This window comes from Numenius arquata, chromosome 6, assembly GCF_964106895.1.
Source record: "Numenius arquata chromosome 6, bNumArq3.hap1.1, whole genome shotgun sequence".
Lineage (NCBI taxonomy): Eukaryota > Metazoa > Chordata > Aves > Charadriiformes > Scolopacidae > Numenius > Numenius arquata.
Genome location: NC_133581.1, coordinates 12,625,026 through 12,640,376, shown reverse-complemented (window position 1 = coordinate 12,640,376; position 15,351 = coordinate 12,625,026). Strand labels below are relative to the sequence as shown.

General features: G+C 53.1%; 3 protein-coding genes across 4 annotated transcripts; 1 reads left to right on the top strand and 2 right to left on the bottom strand.

Moving 5' to 3' along the window:
• Positions 1 to 1,747: 1,747 nt before the first annotated feature.
• LOC141465363 (fibronectin type III domain-containing protein 11-like) lies at positions 1,748 to 7,222 on the bottom strand. Its single transcript, XM_074148727.1, has 2 exons — positions 7,145 to 7,222; positions 1,748 to 2,698 (listed from the first exon to the last, which is right to left on the bottom strand). The coding sequence occupies exons 1-2, from the start codon at positions 7,220 to 7,222 to the stop codon at positions 1,748 to 1,750; spliced, it is 1,029 nt and encodes a 342-aa protein (XP_074004828.1).
• A 138-nt stretch (positions 7,223 to 7,360) lies between these two features.
• Positions 7,361 to 11,677, top strand: LOC141466158 (interferon regulatory factor 9-like). The gene is made up of 8 exons (XM_074149919.1): positions 7,361 to 7,536; positions 7,702 to 7,885; positions 8,214 to 8,314; positions 8,410 to 8,473; positions 8,592 to 8,666; positions 9,053 to 9,454; positions 9,854 to 9,969; positions 10,145 to 11,677. Exons 1-8 carry the CDS (start codon positions 7,366 to 7,368, stop codon positions 10,220 to 10,222), a joined length of 1,191 nt encoding a protein of 396 aa, XP_074006020.1. The 5' UTR covers positions 7,361 to 7,365; the 3' UTR covers positions 10,223 to 11,677.
• A 1,184-nt stretch (positions 11,678 to 12,861) lies between these two features.
• NDUFB1 (NADH:ubiquinone oxidoreductase subunit B1) lies at positions 12,862 to 15,260 on the bottom strand. Of its 2 annotated transcripts, none has more exons than XM_074149376.1 (3): positions 15,100 to 15,260; positions 14,038 to 14,182; positions 12,862 to 13,190 (listed from the first exon to the last, which is right to left on the bottom strand). In XM_074149376.1, the coding sequence occupies exons 1-3, from the start codon at positions 15,242 to 15,244 to the stop codon at positions 13,154 to 13,156; spliced, it is 327 nt and encodes a 108-aa protein (XP_074005477.1). In that variant the 5' UTR covers positions 15,245 to 15,260; the 3' UTR covers positions 12,862 to 13,153. The 2 variants fall into 2 exon arrangements, with proteins under 2 accessions (XP_074005477.1, XP_074005478.1); XM_074149377.1 differs by having other exon boundaries at positions 14,979 to 15,107.
• Positions 15,261 to 15,351: the final 91 nt, after the last annotated feature.

Sequence of the window (15,351 nt, the reverse complement as noted above, 5' to 3'; positions counted from 1 at the left end):
GTCTAGTTTAGGGTTAAACAACTATTTAAGACTACCACCCAGACATCTGCCCTGAGGCTGGGTAGTCACAGGTGGCATGGGATGTGGGAGCATACAGCCAGGTATCTAGAAAGCTTCTCACCTCCGGTGGTTTGGGACTTCACCCCCAAACCACTGCAGGACCCTGATAAAGCGATAGGATATTTGAAAGGAAAATGCTGTGGCTGTTCCATAGAGGCACAACTCATTGCACTGTGCTGGGTGGATTTGACCATGGACACTATCGCACAGGTCATCCATGAATGTGAGACGTGCTGCAATCAAGCAAGCCAAGCCATTAAAGCCTCTTTGGTATGGCAGACGATGGCTGAAATATAAATATGGGGAGGCCTGGCAGATCGATTCTATCACACTCCCACAAACCCATCAAGGCAAGCGCCATGTGCTCAAGGACCTGGGTGCACTTGGTGGGTGATGCAGAAGGATGGGGAAGTTTGATGTGTACATCATGGGGACCTGGTTTTGGGCGAGAATAGCAAATGAATCAAATGATATGTTAATTGCTAAATAACCCTGCCACTGTACGTCCTCATTTCTATAATTGCTATTGGTTGTACTACAGTAAGAATCGCCCAAACTAATGACAGACGGACTTTGATGAAAAAACAAGTGCAGCAGTGAAGGGATCAGAACTGACCTCAGCAGCTGGCACCCAGCAACTTCATCGAGATCAACTTCTCCATGGGCATGAGCCGCAAGCCCCGAAAATACAGCAACAGCCCAGCACCACACACCATCTTGCCTGCCCTGAGAGACTGTTCTAACAGACGGAGCCCAAAGTCATGGATGAAATGAACTCAACGAACATTTTAGAGGGATGGCCTCATATCTGTATGGATATATATGTACATATGTATATATATAAGACAGGGGAAAGTGGTGGCAATTAATTGGAAACTGTAAAATCTAGGCATGGCGTAGATGGTATAGAATAAGGGGTGGGTAATGTCCTGGTTCTGCCAGGGATTGGGTTAATTCTCCCCAGGATCTAGCAGGGACACAGGTATTCCATCCCATGTGAGCCATGCCCAGTCTGCACCCTGGAGCTGGCCCGGGAGGGAAGCGGGCAAGAAGCTCCTGCTAGGGAGCCGGCTGGGCTGTTCTGGTTTTGTCCCAACCCACAAGTTTTGCCATTCTCTTCCTATTCTCCCCTCATGGCTTGGGGTGAGGGAGGGGGGCTGAGAGAGCAGCTGCATGGTTCTTTGTTGCCATCTGAGGCCAAACCACGACAACCAGAGATAGGGATAAATTCAGGTGAGTGACATGAAGAACTCAGGATTCAGTTCAGGTGTTTTGGAGAAAGGATGTGGGGAAAAAAATAATTTGGGGTAAAAAAACCAAAACAACATCATTGCAAGAAGCTGGCACTGGGCATGTTAGCGGTGGTTAGAAAGCACTGCATGATGGAGATGCTTCTGTCTCCTGTGCTTTGCATCCAAGGTGTCCTGCAAGACTGCCTGCTTCTAGCTGCTCCCACCTGTGAATTCTGGCAGCAGGATGTGAGTGTTGAGTCCTGAATGCTGCCTAAGGATGTTGTTTTGTGTGAGAAATTTGGAATGGGTTACGGTTAACCTGGAAAGATCTGGGGAAGGCACATGTAAAATTGTTGAGAACAGAATGAGTTCAGTTTTATGCAAAAGGTTTAAATATAAGGTTTAATTTTTCTCATTCATCTTTTTCAAATGGATACAATGAGAAAAATGCCACCTTATCCTTCTGGCATCCAAGTGCTGCTGTCCCCGTCTTCAGCAGCGTCAGTTTTTGTCTTCAGTGTGATGCTGTCGTGCCAATCTCCAAAGACAAAAGTGCGAGTGAGTGATCTACTAATTGTGAATTTGTATGGTCTGCCAGGCTGCAGGTCCTGGACTATACACATGTTGGAGGTGACTGGCTGAAACCGACTGTATTCTGGTTCTGCCTGACTCCCGTTTGTCAGTAACTTTATGTGCAGTTCACATTGTTCGGGGGGTGACTCTTGATTTTCATCAGACCACTTGAGCTTGGCCCAGTCCTTGCCTGCAAATGATCCTTTTCGATCAAAAATCAGTGGCATCTTTGTACTGAGAGAAAGCCTAATGTTGTGGTTTAAAGGTGTGAGATCTGCACGTGACACCAAACGGTGCTTGACATAGAGCTGTCCTGGCACTTGCAAGGGAATGAGAGTTTCCATATACTCGGAGAGTTTGAACAGTCTCTGCATTATCCCCTCCCACCCAGAGAGGAAAGTTACCATGTCCCAGGTCTCTACGCAACAGCTCAGCTCCTCCCGGCCTTGTTCCAGCTGTTCCAACAGGTCGGTTAAAAGCGACAGCTGGATTTGAGCCTGGTTTTTTCCCACTTTCTTCATCCTCTCCCATTGGATGGGGTCTATTACTTCCAAGATGTCAATGCAATGCATCTCGTAGTTGAGGTCTATCATGTTCACGTGTTTGGGCTCTATCTCCAAGTAAAAGCAACACTTCTTCAAAAGCTCAGCTTTGTTCCGTTGGTGCTGGAGGTGGTGGAGGCTCAGGCTGGAGTGTAGGAACTGCAGAACAAGGTTCCTCCTTTCTAAGTACTGCTCCCAGCTGGCACTGTCGTCTTCTCCACTGGGCGCAGTACTCTCCAAACTGCTTTCAAATTCATTCAAATTCCTAGCCATGCTTCCGAAGCTCAGTTGCTGTGTAAGGGGCAATAATAACAGTAAGAACCAAAGGAAAAGCAGCTGTGAGGGAGTATAATCACGGCTGTCACTCTTCTCTCTTAATTGTAGAGCTTAGCTTATAAATGTATAGATGGGAAAAAACTGGTAGAATAGGTGTGGTTTCAGAGGAATTTTCCTTTATCGTTGTATGGTTTCTAATGTTTTCTGTAGCCTTTTATATATTCCAACCAACTGGTCTCCTGCTACCCCCCTCATCACCTCGAGAGGTTCTACCTCTGCTTAATAGATTCACTAATAATTCAGGAATTATTCTCGCCTACACTCTGCCAAAATTTCTGCCAATCTGAGAATTGGTCTGCTGAGCCAAGATGGAAGGTGTTTCTCTGTTGGGCTTCAGCCAAAGTACCTGCGGCTCACACAGCTTATGTACCACAAACAGAAATTAGCTATTAGTAGCTATTAGCTACTGTGTCCCTGTTGTCAGTGATACTGTAATGAGAACCAGCATGACTTTGAGAACGTGGCTTTCACAAGACGAACATGCTTGATTTAAAAAATAAAGAAATACAGAATTCTGAAAGTAAGATTTTGTGACCCCCAATGATACGATCTAGCAACGGGTAACTGCCTGCCCTCACCAGTCCCTGCCTGCCCTCACCACTGCCCAGGCCCAGGGAGCCATGTGCCAACCGCCTGGGGACAAGGCTCCAGCGTCTTCAGTGGATACAGGTACTGTCCCCTCTCCCTGCCATCAGTTTCCACCACCCTGCCATGCCTGCGGGGGCTGAGCCCCTGGCACCCACTGACTTCTCCCCCAAGCCCTTGCTTTTCACAGTGATGCTTTTTGCTCTTGGCAGTGGTGGCTTGTGGGAACATACCCCAGTTACCTACAGGGCTGTAGCCCCCCAAATCGTTTGTCCCTCCCCCTCCATAAATCCCCATAATCTGCTCCTCTGCTGTCCCCTGCTTCACCCTTCAGTCCCTGGGGGAAGGTGGTACCTTGGATCCCTGTGGTCTAGTGACACCAGGCTGGCTCCAAGGTGAGATGGCTGTGTGCGTGGGGAGAGGAGCACAGCCACGCTCTCCTCTGCCTGCTTAATGAGTGACCGACAGCGCTGGCGCAGGTTGCTTCAGCACACTGACACACAATGCCTGGCTGCTGTAGTCACAATGGGATGCATCTCCTGGTGCTGGGCACGGGGTGAGGGAGAAGGCAGCTTTTGCCCGTTAACGTATGGCTGATACAGATGTATAGCGGTGAAGTGGTGCTCTCTGCTGAATCATGGAGCTGCTTTTTGAAGCAGGATGGTTTTGAGGGAGGGTGTCTTTTATCTCACTTCAATTCTGAATGTATGAAGTGCCTGTCTCAGCTCTCCCCAAGATCACACGCTCGGCTGTCTCTAGACATTCAGGTGGGATGGAGCCAAGATGCAAATCAGGGTGGTTTTGCACCAAGTGCACCCTGTGCTGGGACACAAGTCCTCCTTGGCCTAAGGAAGGGGTCCCTGTGACTTCACAACGCTATGGCAGGGTTGAATTTTGTCCTGTGTTTGCAACTGGAAGTGCAGCATGGCTCTTTCTAGTGTGGAGGAACGTGCAATAAGAAAGCATTGTGCCTGGAGAAGTCCTTATCCAATGCTGTGTTTCTTCTTGTGACTCTGTTTAGATTCAAGAACCTCCAAGTATGAAGAAATGTTGTTCTCTTCCTTATTTCAAACCACTGTCCCACACTTCTGCATACAGTGGGTTTGATCTGTATGCTCCAGACCACCCAGGCTTGCTCTGGTCTTCCTGAAGTGTAATAACGAGCATATGGCTGGCGACTCCATGAAGTACAAAAGCCCATAGGAAGTAACTCCTGCTGGTTCTAAAGATGCTTGATAAAGGCTGGTAAGATGTAAAGTTCATTGTTCCTCTTTGAAGTCATCCCAGCTGGGATTCTGCACCAGCCCAATTTTGCAAGTATTATTGCAATTCCAAGGTAAGCTTGTATGGGTCGTTTTATGGACTACTGAAATGCAGTTGTGTCTCCAAGATGATGTGGAGAATCGCAAAAGATGCTGGAATTCGTCGGATAAACACATTGGCATAGTGCCAGCATTTTTCTCCTAAAGTCATCTTGGTCCCCTTAGAACCAGTGGGTCTCCTTTTCATGACCTAATATAAGTGAAGAGTCTCTCCCGGTTTTTTTGCTAGTTATTTCCTTACATGTAACACAAATGAGAAAACTCACCCCAAGTGTGGTGGCTCAGTCCAATGTGCTTGTGTGCAGTTTGGCCATGTGTTTGTATAGACCATGAAAGAGACCTCACAAAACATCTCTTTGCTCTCACTGGGGAAAATGTTTCCTGCTACTCCTTGGAGGGTAAAGCCTAGACTGAAATGCTTTGCTTGGTCAGTACGATCCTGGTCTGGGCGTCATGCACTTTGAGGTGTGGAAGGCTCCGTCCCCCATCCCAGGGCTGTGCCCGGACCGTTTCCCACTGTACCACAGGTCAGGGAAGAAAAGAGCAGAGGGGCCGAGGGCTCTGTTCTTCCCCCTTAACAGGCACATTTGGTTTCACTCCCATCTTGTGCCCTTGCTCTTGTGATGGGGCTGTGGGAGTGCTAAGCAGAAGAAAGGAACATGTGCTGAGGACTGCAGGGTTTGTGATCTTTGGGGCATCCAAAGTAAGATTTCCAAAGCTTTGGGCCTTAAAATGAGCATTCGGTATATAAAATCAGGAGATGGATCCTACAAGTGCTGATTTTGAGTCTGCAAATGAGGCTTTGGAAAACAAAACTAAAACTTTGGAAAGTAAAAATGAGGCTTTGGACACTATAAATATAGCTTTGGACCCTAAAATGAGGCTTTCTCCCCTAAAAGTAAGGGTTTAGACTCTAAATATTAAACTGTGGGCCCTAGATAAAGTCTATGGGTAATAAAAGACAGATTTGAACCCTTAAAATGAGGATTTTGGCCCTAAAAAGAAGGCTCTGGGCACTAAAAAGGACAGGCAAGATGCTACAAATTACACTTTGGACCCTGTAAAGCAGGAGATCATATTGGTTCCTCTGTGCTCCCAATAAACAAAGCTTTGGTCCAGAATATAGGACTTTGCACACTACAGTGGAGGCTTAGAGCTGTAAGAGACGTTTGGACTTTCAGAAGGAGGGTTTGGGTCTTAGAAATGAAAATGAGGCTTTGAACCCTGAAGTTAGGTTTTGTGCACTCAAATGATGCTTCAGTACCAAAAAACTCCAAGGCTTTGCACCCTAAAAATGGGTCTTTAGAGGCTTAAAACAAGGCTTTGAATCCTCCATATTGTGGACTGAATCCTAAAGAGGAAGTGAGGCTGACCCCCAGCTACCCACCCCCCCAGTGCTTGTCTGGGTTCATCGTCAAGGCGGAGCAGGGTCCGGCCCAGTGCCCCCAGTACTTCTGGCCCTGCTGCCAGTGCCCAGTGCAGGGGAGTTGTGAGGCTGGAGAGCAGCCCAAGTGTGAAAGAGGGGCTGCTATGGGGCAGCCAGGGGGCTCAAGGGATCACTGTGGGGTGCTGGTGGGCTCTGTGGGGCAGTGTGGATCCTGTGGGGCAGCTGTGGGTCCCCATGGGAGGGGGGGCAGGCCCCTATAGGATGATTAGAGGTCCCAGTGAGGCAGTGTGGGGTGATGGTGTTCCCCATGAGGTGGGGTGCTGGTGGTCCCAGGGGTTCCCCATGGGGCGGCTGTGGGTTGCTATGGGGCAATGGGGATCCCTGAGCGGTAATGGTCTCTGGGGGAGTACTTAGATATCCCTTTGGGGCACTTGGAGGTCCCTGCACAATATTTGAGGGTCCTTAGAAGAATATCTGGAGTCCCTATGGAGCACCTGGGGGTCTCTGGGGAGCGTTCATTGTTGGGCGTCCCGGGGGGTGGCGGTGGTGTGCAGCTAACGGCGTGGCTGACCTCCCCGCCGGCAGGAGGCACTACACCGAGTTCCTGGTGTGGCTGATCAACCGGCACCGCCTGGACCCGGCGCTCCTCCACACGCCGGCCGGGCTGGGGACACGCCCCCCGCGCCGCTGACCACGCCCTACCGCCGCGCGGGCGGGGACGGCCCCACCCTCCCGCGGCTGCGCGCTGGGGGCGGGGCTTAAGAGGCGGAGCCGGTGCCAATCAGTGTCACGTGATTTCGCGGAAGCGGCACCGCGAAGGTGAGTTTTAAGAGGTGGGTAGCGCTCTCCTCGCGGGTCCCCCTGTCCCCTAGGTCCCCGTCCCCATAGATCTGGTGCTCACGTCCCCATGGTCCTGCGGTACCTGCTCCCACAGTCTCAGTGTCCCTGTCATCACAGTGCTGGTGTCCCCATGATCCTGATGTTGATATCCCCACATCCCCATGGTCCTTGTCCCCACAATCCCCATGTGCTCACAGAACTGGTGTCTATGTCACCATGTCCTCACGGGGTGTCCTCATGGGGGTGTCCCCATCCCCGGGTCCCCACGTTCCTGTGGTCCTGGTGCTCCCATGACCCTTGTCCCCAAGTTTCCACAGACTTGGCATCCAGTGTCCATGTCCGCATGACCCTGTCACCATGTCACCACAGACCTGCTGTCCCTGTGGTCCTGGTGTCCATGGTTCATATCCCCAAGTCCCCACAGACCTGGTGTCCTCATGGTCTCAATGTTGATGTCCCCCTGTTCCCTGATGACAGTGTTCCCCAGGATGGCAGCGGCCAACGGGCGGAGGCTGCGGCCCTGGCTGGTGGCACAGGTGGACAGTGGCCACTTCCCCGGGTTGGTGTGGGACGACGCCGAGCACACCGCCATCCGCATCCCCTGGCAGCACGCTGGCAAGGGCGGGGCCAGGGGCGGGGCCTGCACTGCCCTTTGCCAGGTGACATGGGTGGGACCTGGGGTGGGCAGGGCCTGGGGTTAGTGGGGCGAGACCCCACCCCCTTACCTCTCTCTCTGTGATCCACCTTTATACACTGCCGTCCTGCATCGTTGTCGCCGTCGTGCATCGTCGTCACCACCACACGTGTCCCTGTGGGCATGGCAGGCATGGGCGGAGTTCAAGGGGCGGCTCCGCCCTGGGGTGCGGCCAGACGCCGCCAGCTGTAAGACGCGTCTGCGCTGCGCCCTCAACAAGAGCTCGGAGTTACAGGAGGTGCCGGAGCGCTCCCGCCTGGAGGGGCCCCGGCCGTACAAGGTCTATCAGCTCCTGACGGTCCCCCAAAAGCCAGGTGGGGGGGGACAGACCAGGGGTGCACCCAGAACCAATGGAGAGGGAACACTGGGTGTGGCGGGGACATGGGTGTGAGGCACCCATATCTAGGGGGCATAGGGTGTACGTGTGTCAGGGACCTGGGTTTTGGTGGGGACTCACGTGGGGGGGTACCAGGTGGAGAGGGGGGACTGGGTTTGGGGTGGACCCATATTCTGGGGGTGGTAGGACCCATATCTGGAGGGCATCGGGTGGGGGAGGACATGTGTTGGGAAGGGAGGGGGAGGGAACCCACATCTGGGGGGCAGCAAGTGTGGGGAGGGAACCCAGGTGTCTGGGCCCAACAGGCAGGCAGCCCCTGAAGCGCGGGTCCTGGCAGCCCCAGAAGGAGGAAGGACTGAGCCCCACGGAGCAGGTCAATGGAGATGCCCAGCCCCACAGCACCACGGTAAGTGGGGGGTGTGGAGTGGGGCTATGGGATGTGTGTGGTGCAGTTATGGGAGGTGCGCAGAGCAGCCCACCAATGGTTGCCCCCACCCCCAGGCATCAACCCCCAGTCCCGATGAGGTGCCAGCCGAGGAACCCCGCCTGGACACTGAGGACACCTGTGAGAGATGGGGTGACTTAGGAGCAGGGGTGGGCAACAGAGGGATGGTTAAGGGGCTGGGGAGCAGTAGAGGGAGGAGCTGGGGGCAGGACCACCGCATCTAACCTTGTACCCCCAGCTGAGGAACCGCCCCCAGGCCCTCTGAAACTGGGCATCATGGTGGACAGCACTGAGCCCCTTCCACTGGCACAGGGTAAGCTCCGTCCCCTGGGTTCTATGTCCCGCCCCTGCCCAATCACCAGCCAGGCCCCAAGAGCTGACTCTGCCTCCATGCAGGCCCCACCCCAGCCCTGACTCCACCCCCAGCATTGGCCACGCCCCCTAATGTGACCCCCCAGCTACACACTAGCTCCGCCCCCAGACCTGGCCACACCCCCCAGACCAGATCCCACCACACCCCTGGCTCTATCCCCACTGTGATCCCACCCCCATCATGACACCACCCCACCCCTACCTTTAGCGCTGGCCTCGCCCCCTCCCAGACCACACCCCTCCCCAGGTGAGCACCGCCCACCACCACAGGGGGCGTGTCCCCCGCCGGGGGGCGCGTCCCCACCCAACCCCTCCCTCCCACCACAGGAGGGTCGTGCCTGGGCTTGCAGCTGTGGCTGGGGGGCGAGCTGGCCTGGCAGGGCTGGCTGCCCCCCGGTGAATACCTGCTGGGCCCCCCTGCGCCCCCAGGGGCCAGCCCCCACCCCGGGATGCTGCCACGCCTCTTGCTGATGCCCCCCCCAGAGGCGCTACCCCCCCAAGCCGTGGGGCCGGGTGCCAGCGGTGACCCCCCTGCCGTGGGACAGCTGCTGGCAGGGCTTCGGCCAGGGCTGCTGGTGGCCAGCACCCGGCGGGGGCTCTTCCTGCAGCGCCGGCGTGGCGGGATGAGAGTGCACTGCCGTGCCCCACATGCTGGCCCCACAGCAGAGGGGGGAGCTCTGCAGGAGGGGGAGCTGGTGCAGGCCTTTGACGCCCAGCGCTTCCGTGAGGGTGAGTGACTACAGACCCTTATCACCCATAGCTGCTCCACAGGTACCCCATAAGTGCCCCATAGGTACCCTATAACTGCTCCATAGATGCCCCATAGGTACTCTGTACCTGCCCCATAACGGCCTCATAAGTACCCCAGAGGTTCCCTATAACTGTCCCATAAAAGTGCCCCATAGCAGCCCTGTACCTGCCCCATACTGACCCCATAATTGACCTGTACCTGCCCCATAGATATCCCCTAACTGCCCTATGTGTAACCTATAGCAGCCCTGGACTTGCCCCTTAGATGCACCATAGGTAACCCTACAGCAGCCCTGTACGTGCCCTGTAAGTACCCCCTAACTGCCCCATAGGCTCTGCCCTACATGCCCCCCTGACGCCCCTCTTTCCCATCCCTAGAGGTGGGGCAGCACCACGCTGGGCTGGGCCCCCGCCCTGAACACTGGGTGACACTGGCTGTGGGGCAGGAGCTGGGCCCTCACGATGGTCCCCACAACCGCACTCTCGTCCTGCAGGTGAGAGGCAGCTATGGGGTGGAAGCAGGGTGTGTGGATGTGGGGTATATATGAGACAGGGGGTAGCGCACAGTGCGGGTATGTGTGGGGAAGGCTGTGGGGCAGGACTGGGGATGGATTTGGGGGGAGCACAGATGCTGTTCAGCCCCTCATTGCACTCCTCTTTCCCCTGCAGCTCGAGCAAGCCTTTGCCCAGCAACTCCTCAATGGCACCCCGCCTGCCCTGGGACCCCCCTGTCCGCTCCTCACGTAAACCTGAGCCTCCCGCACAGTGCACATGGGCCTCACCAGTGTCCAAGGGGCTGCGTGTCCGATGTTAAATAAAGCTGCGTCCCAACCACTATCGGTGTGTGGGAAACCGCCATCTTCCCCCTAGCCGCCATCTTGCTGGCACGCCCTCACGCTGAGGTGAAAGGGCGGGAAAGTGGTGATGCCCGCTGATTGGCCGCGGTGCAAGGCGGGAAGGCCTCCCATAGGCTCAGCCCCGAGTGGCTGTTCCCAGGGGGGAAGAGAAAGGTGCTGATTGGTTTCTCTCTGCGGTTGCACCTCCCCTCGCCCAGGCTTGCCAGCGGCAGCCTATTGGCTGGAGGGAGACCGGGGGAGGGGGGGCGGGACGGGTGAGTCTATAAAGGGTGAGGCTCGAGGCACAGAGGCTCTGTCAAAGGGTCGGCGTGTATGTGTGTGGGTTGGCAGTTTAGCAGACGCCTCCCTCCTCAGCGTCGGCGCTAATGGAGTGAGCTTCGTTAGCTGACTAATGACTTTCTCGGGATTCCTCAGCCACCACCCAAGAGCTGGTGGAGAGAAAGGGCGGTTTAAATTAATTAACGGGGCATAGGGGGCTGAGCGGTGTTGATTGCCTTGGCAGGGCAGGGTCGAGTGTTAATTAGGGTGCAGCAGGGTTTAATTAGCTGGTGGGTGGGGATAATTTTTTAGACGTTTGGGCTGTTTTCCGGGTTGGGTTTTAAAGCCTTGAGCTTACTGATTTTAGCTGAGTGAATTTGAAGTTCGGGGATCTCCCTTTGGGGGGTAGTCGGGGCAGATTTAGGGCAAAAGGTGGCTTTTGCCCTAGATATAATAAATATTAAAAAAAATAATAAAAGGCCTGTTAAATTAATATGTTTTAAAGTTAGGAAGTGCTGGGTTTGGAGCTGTTTTCTAGGATTTGGGGGCTTTTTTGGTGTCGAATTTGGCTTTAAAAGATTTAACTTCCATAAAAAAGTCTGAAGTTCCCACTTTTGGGGGATTGAGCTGATTGAAACAAAAAGCTTTTTGAATCTATTTATTTAAATTCATACATTAAATATCTTAATATTTAAAGTAGGGCAGTGCCAGATTTGGGGCCATTTGCTGGTATTTTGGGCCACTTTAGGGTCAAATTCGGCTTTTTTTGTTATCTGCTTATTTTAAATTATTAAAACTTAAGTTGGTTGCGTTAAGCTTATTAAAACTAATTATTTAAACCTTGTAGATCCTGTTTTGGGGGGTCTTTGGTTTTTTTGAGGGGCTTTGGGCAGGTTTGGGGAAAAAAAAATTGTTTTTTTAAACGCTCATTTAAGTTAAATGAAATTTAGTTAAATTTAATATTGTTACATTTAAGTAAATAAAATATATTAATAATTTAGGTAAATAATCAATTTGATGTAAACTTAGTAAATGTTCTTACAAACAAATACAAATTTATTTAACAATAAATTTAACATTTAAAGTTATTTTAATACAAAACTCTTTAACTTTACCTAAGTATACATTTTTTAAAACTTATTTAAATTAAGCCTCATTTCGAGGTCAAACCTGGCCCTTACAGCTCCTCCTTCAGTTAATAAATTTATGCAATTTTGGGGCCATTTCCCGGGGTTTTGGGGTTGCCGCCGTGAGCCCAATATGGGGTTTTTCACTCCATTTTGGGCCCACCTGCCGGCAAGGGATCCCCATTTTTGGGGGGATGAATCATCTCGATCCGGGCTCTGTCTTCCCCGCTCAGTTTTGGGGTACAGCTGGGGGGTTTTGGGTCCGTTGCCACGTTCTAATGTCCCGAGGTGTCGCAGCGTTGTATCTGCTGGGGGGGGGGGGGGCGGGCGCTGCTGGGGCTGGAGAGCGTCTGTGGGGTACGGGGGAGTATGAGGGGCTATGGAGGGCTAGGGGCTGATGTGGGTCCCCACGAGTTGTTTTTTTGGGGTGTGTTTCTCCCCCTAGAGGAAGCAGCATAGATCTTGGTGTGGCTGCACCGGGTACGGCATGCCCCTCCCCACTGCCCCCGGCGGTGAGCGACCCCACGGCACCCCATAGCCCCCCCCCATACTGCCCCATGGCACCCCAGCACTGCCCCATAGTGCTCCATAGCCCCCCTCAACACTTCCCCACAGCACCCCATAGACACCCAACGTTGCCCCATAGTCCCCTCAAAGAGCCCCAACAGTGCTCTGTATCCTTCCGAAATTGCCCCACAGTACCCTGTACCCCTCCAAACTGCCCCATAGCCCCCCAACACTGCCCAGTAGGCTTGCCACACTGCCAACCCCATAACCGCACAGCAGTACCCCATAGCCCCCTGAAACCACCCCACAGCACCCCGGAACTGTCCCACAGAACTCCACAGCTCCCCCAAACTACACCACAGCCCCTTACAGTGCCCCATAGCTGTCTCCCCAGAGCACAGGGACAGATGGGATGTGGCCATGGGTGCTCTGCCCAGCTCCATCCTGGCTATGGGGCACTAGCACCCAGTGGCACCGGGGACAGCTGGGGGACGCTTGCTCAGGTTCAGTTAAAACTCAAACCACTGTCAGCCAGGTTCTGGGTGTATGTGATGTGTTCCTTTGAAGGCTAGTTCATCAATTAGCTATAAATACATGAACTACACCCTACAGATCAAGAACAACATCAATGATTTTTGCATAGTTTTTCTTTATTACACAGCTGTTCCTCCCCCCCTTCAGAGCATGATGTCTGGGGACAGGAGTTTCTCAACATTTATGGACTAATGGAATTCCTGGACACCTATTAGTCATGTAATTACAGCTTCTGAAAGGTAAGATTGGAAATTAAACTAGCCCCGATGAATTGCAGGTGTCCTTTTCTGTAACTTTACATATTCTCTCAAGATAAACCTCATAATCCCGTTCTTCCAACGAGTGAGATAAGACGATCAATCAAACAAAAATATTTTCCATCTCATCGTCAGCCTTTATTTCCATGTAACTTCTTCACCAGGTTTCAGCTCTCTGTGTGGAAAGGAAAAAATGGAGGAAAGAGACCAAAATTAGGATCATTTTTGTAGAATAATTACTAATAAATGCAATTAATTACCTTAATTTTGAGAGTTATGCATAAATTTAACTTTCCTTCCAATTGCTGTCAGTTAAAAATCCTTCCATCTTTTTTTTCTTTCTAAAGCTTCAATGGATCTTGTTGTCTTAACGACCTACTCCTAATTAGTCCATGCTGTGCAGCGTGATTTTTTTTCTTGCTGTTTCATTAACTCCATGGTCTAATAATTAGGAGACCTGACACAGATGAGGCAGTGCATTATGTCATCTAAACTCTCCCTGAGAAGTCAGCCATAAGCCCAAACGGATCAGTGTGTGTAATCACATCCTCCAGTGAAGGTGCAGCAGCTGCCAACATAAATGTTAATTTTCAAAAACTCTGTTATTATTTTTAAATGACGCAAATTTATAAATGTATTTAGTTAAACAGTGCTGTGATCATTTTAAAAGTTTGCTGTAAGCCACTGAAAAGTTGAAAACTAAAATTCAAGCACTGTGTTTCCTGCTGAAGTTTTAGAGAGAAAAAAAGGACATTTCCCACGTTGCAGGACACAGAACGAGCTCATCGGCAGTTAATGACCCTCTTGCTCCAGACAGAGGTGGCTCCCGAAGCCCCAGCTGTCAGGGGGCATCAGTGACCGCCACCCTTTGCCAACACTGGCTGAAAGTTTTTGGGCTTTCTTCCCTTCAATATTTTGACAGCTTCACCTATTCTTTTTTTTCATACTTATGATTTGCAAAAGGAGCAGAGAAGCACTTTGCAAAACAACAGGGTATCCCCCAGGGGCGCGGAGAAGCCGACCTCCTGTACAGCAGGCTCTTGTTCCTGAAGGCAGACAGCTTCTCATCGTTCATCCTGTCCAAGTAGCATCCAACCACGAATCCCAAGGGAACGAAGATGTGGACCCAGTGATCCCGCAGAGCTTGGGCGAAGTTCACCATGGCTGCTAGAGAAAGCAGTGGGACAGATCAGAGTTAAAATCTGATAAATCCCGATAGATCTGTACATGGGAACTGCTGCACACCCAGCACCGCTAATCCTGCTTGAATCGTACAGCAGCCTAACGAACAGGAGGGCTGTTGGACCCGTCCTGCGGCACACAGTGAGCTCGTGGGGAGCTACGGCTTTCAAATCCATGCATAGGTGTTCCAGAAATACCCCTCACCAACACCCGGAAATCAGGGTTTATCCCAAACAGGAGAGAAATACGACATCTCTTACGATATCCCTGGTGAAACAGCTCCATTGAAATGTTCTGGAGTCATTTACCTGTTAAAGTAACTCTAATGATACCACCATGGATGCCCCACAGCCACCCCAAATCACTCTTGGGTCACCTGTGGCCACCCTGTGTCACCCACTACAGGTGTCCCACAGCTGTCCCATATCACCTGTGGGTCACCCAACGCCACCCTGCATCACCTGAGGGTGCCCTCCAGGGATGTCCCGCATCACCCATGGGTCACCCAGGGCCACCCCATTTCACCTGTGGGTCACCCAGGGATGCCCCACATCACGCACAGGTGCCCTCATGGCCACCACAAGTCACCTACGGGTGTCATAGGGACACCCCAGCTCACTCACAGATGCCCTCATGGTCACCACAGGACACCTATGGGTGTCACAGGGACGCCCCATATCAGCCAGGGGTGACCCACGGCCAACCAGGCCGCTGCCCAGGGCTCGGGCCGGCGCTCACGGTGCTGACCCACGACAGGGCCCCGCCGGCCTCCCGGCTCTACCGGGCGCGGAGAAACGTTGTCCCCCGTCCGCCTGGGGACTCGCCCGCGCCTGCCGAGCTCCCGGGGAAGGCCGGTACCACACCAAGGCCGCCCCGCTCCCGTTTCCCGGCCCTCCCGTTACCGCTCCTCGTCGCCGCTGGGCCCCTCGCAGCGGCCACACCAAGGGCAGCGGGCGGCACCAGCAGGCCGGAAGAGCCCACCGGCGGCGCAGGGAACGGGGGAGGAGGGCGCTCCACCCCCAGCGACCCGGCGGTGGTGCCGTCCATTGCCCTTCCACCCTCCCACCTCCTTCTCCCCGCCTCCTCCAAGATGGCGGAGGGTGCCGCGCCGGGTGGAGGTGGTGGCTGCGCTCCCCGCCGGCCCTGAGGCAGGC

Excerpts from the sequence above, each read along its gene's own strand:
- LOC141465363 (XM_074148727.1), bottom strand. The coding sequence starts at position 7,222 with ATGCGGACATGGACACTGGATGCCAAGTCTGTGGAAACTTGGGGACAA. Across the intron at positions 2,699-7,144 it reads AGCACCAGGACCACAGGAAC|CAACTGAGCTTCGGAAGCAT; the intron begins GTGGGGACCCGG and ends CCCCTTACACAG.
- LOC141466158 (XM_074149919.1), top strand. The coding sequence starts at position 7,366 with ATGGCAGCGGCCAACGGGCGGAGGCTGCGGCCCTGGCTGGTGGCACAG. Across the intron at positions 7,537-7,701 it reads CCTGCACTGCCCTTTGCCAG|GCATGGGCGGAGTTCAAGGG; the intron begins GTGACATGGGTG and ends TGGGCATGGCAG. Across the intron at positions 8,667-9,052 it reads GCCCCTTCCACTGGCACAGG|GAGGGTCGTGCCTGGGCTTG; the intron begins GTAAGCTCCGTC and ends CTCCCACCACAG.
- NDUFB1 (XM_074149376.1), bottom strand. The coding sequence starts at position 15,244 with ATGGACGGCACCACCGCCGGGTCGCTGGGGGTGGAGCGCCCTCCTCCC. Across the intron at positions 14,183-15,099 it reads CCCAGCGGCGACGAGGAGCG|CAGCCATGGTGAACTTCGCC; the intron begins GTAACGGGAGGG and ends TGCTTTCTCTAG. Across the intron at positions 13,191-14,037 it reads AAGAGCCTGCTGTACAGGAG|AGAGCTGAAACCTGGTGAAG; the intron begins GTCGGCTTCTCC and ends CTTTCCACACAG.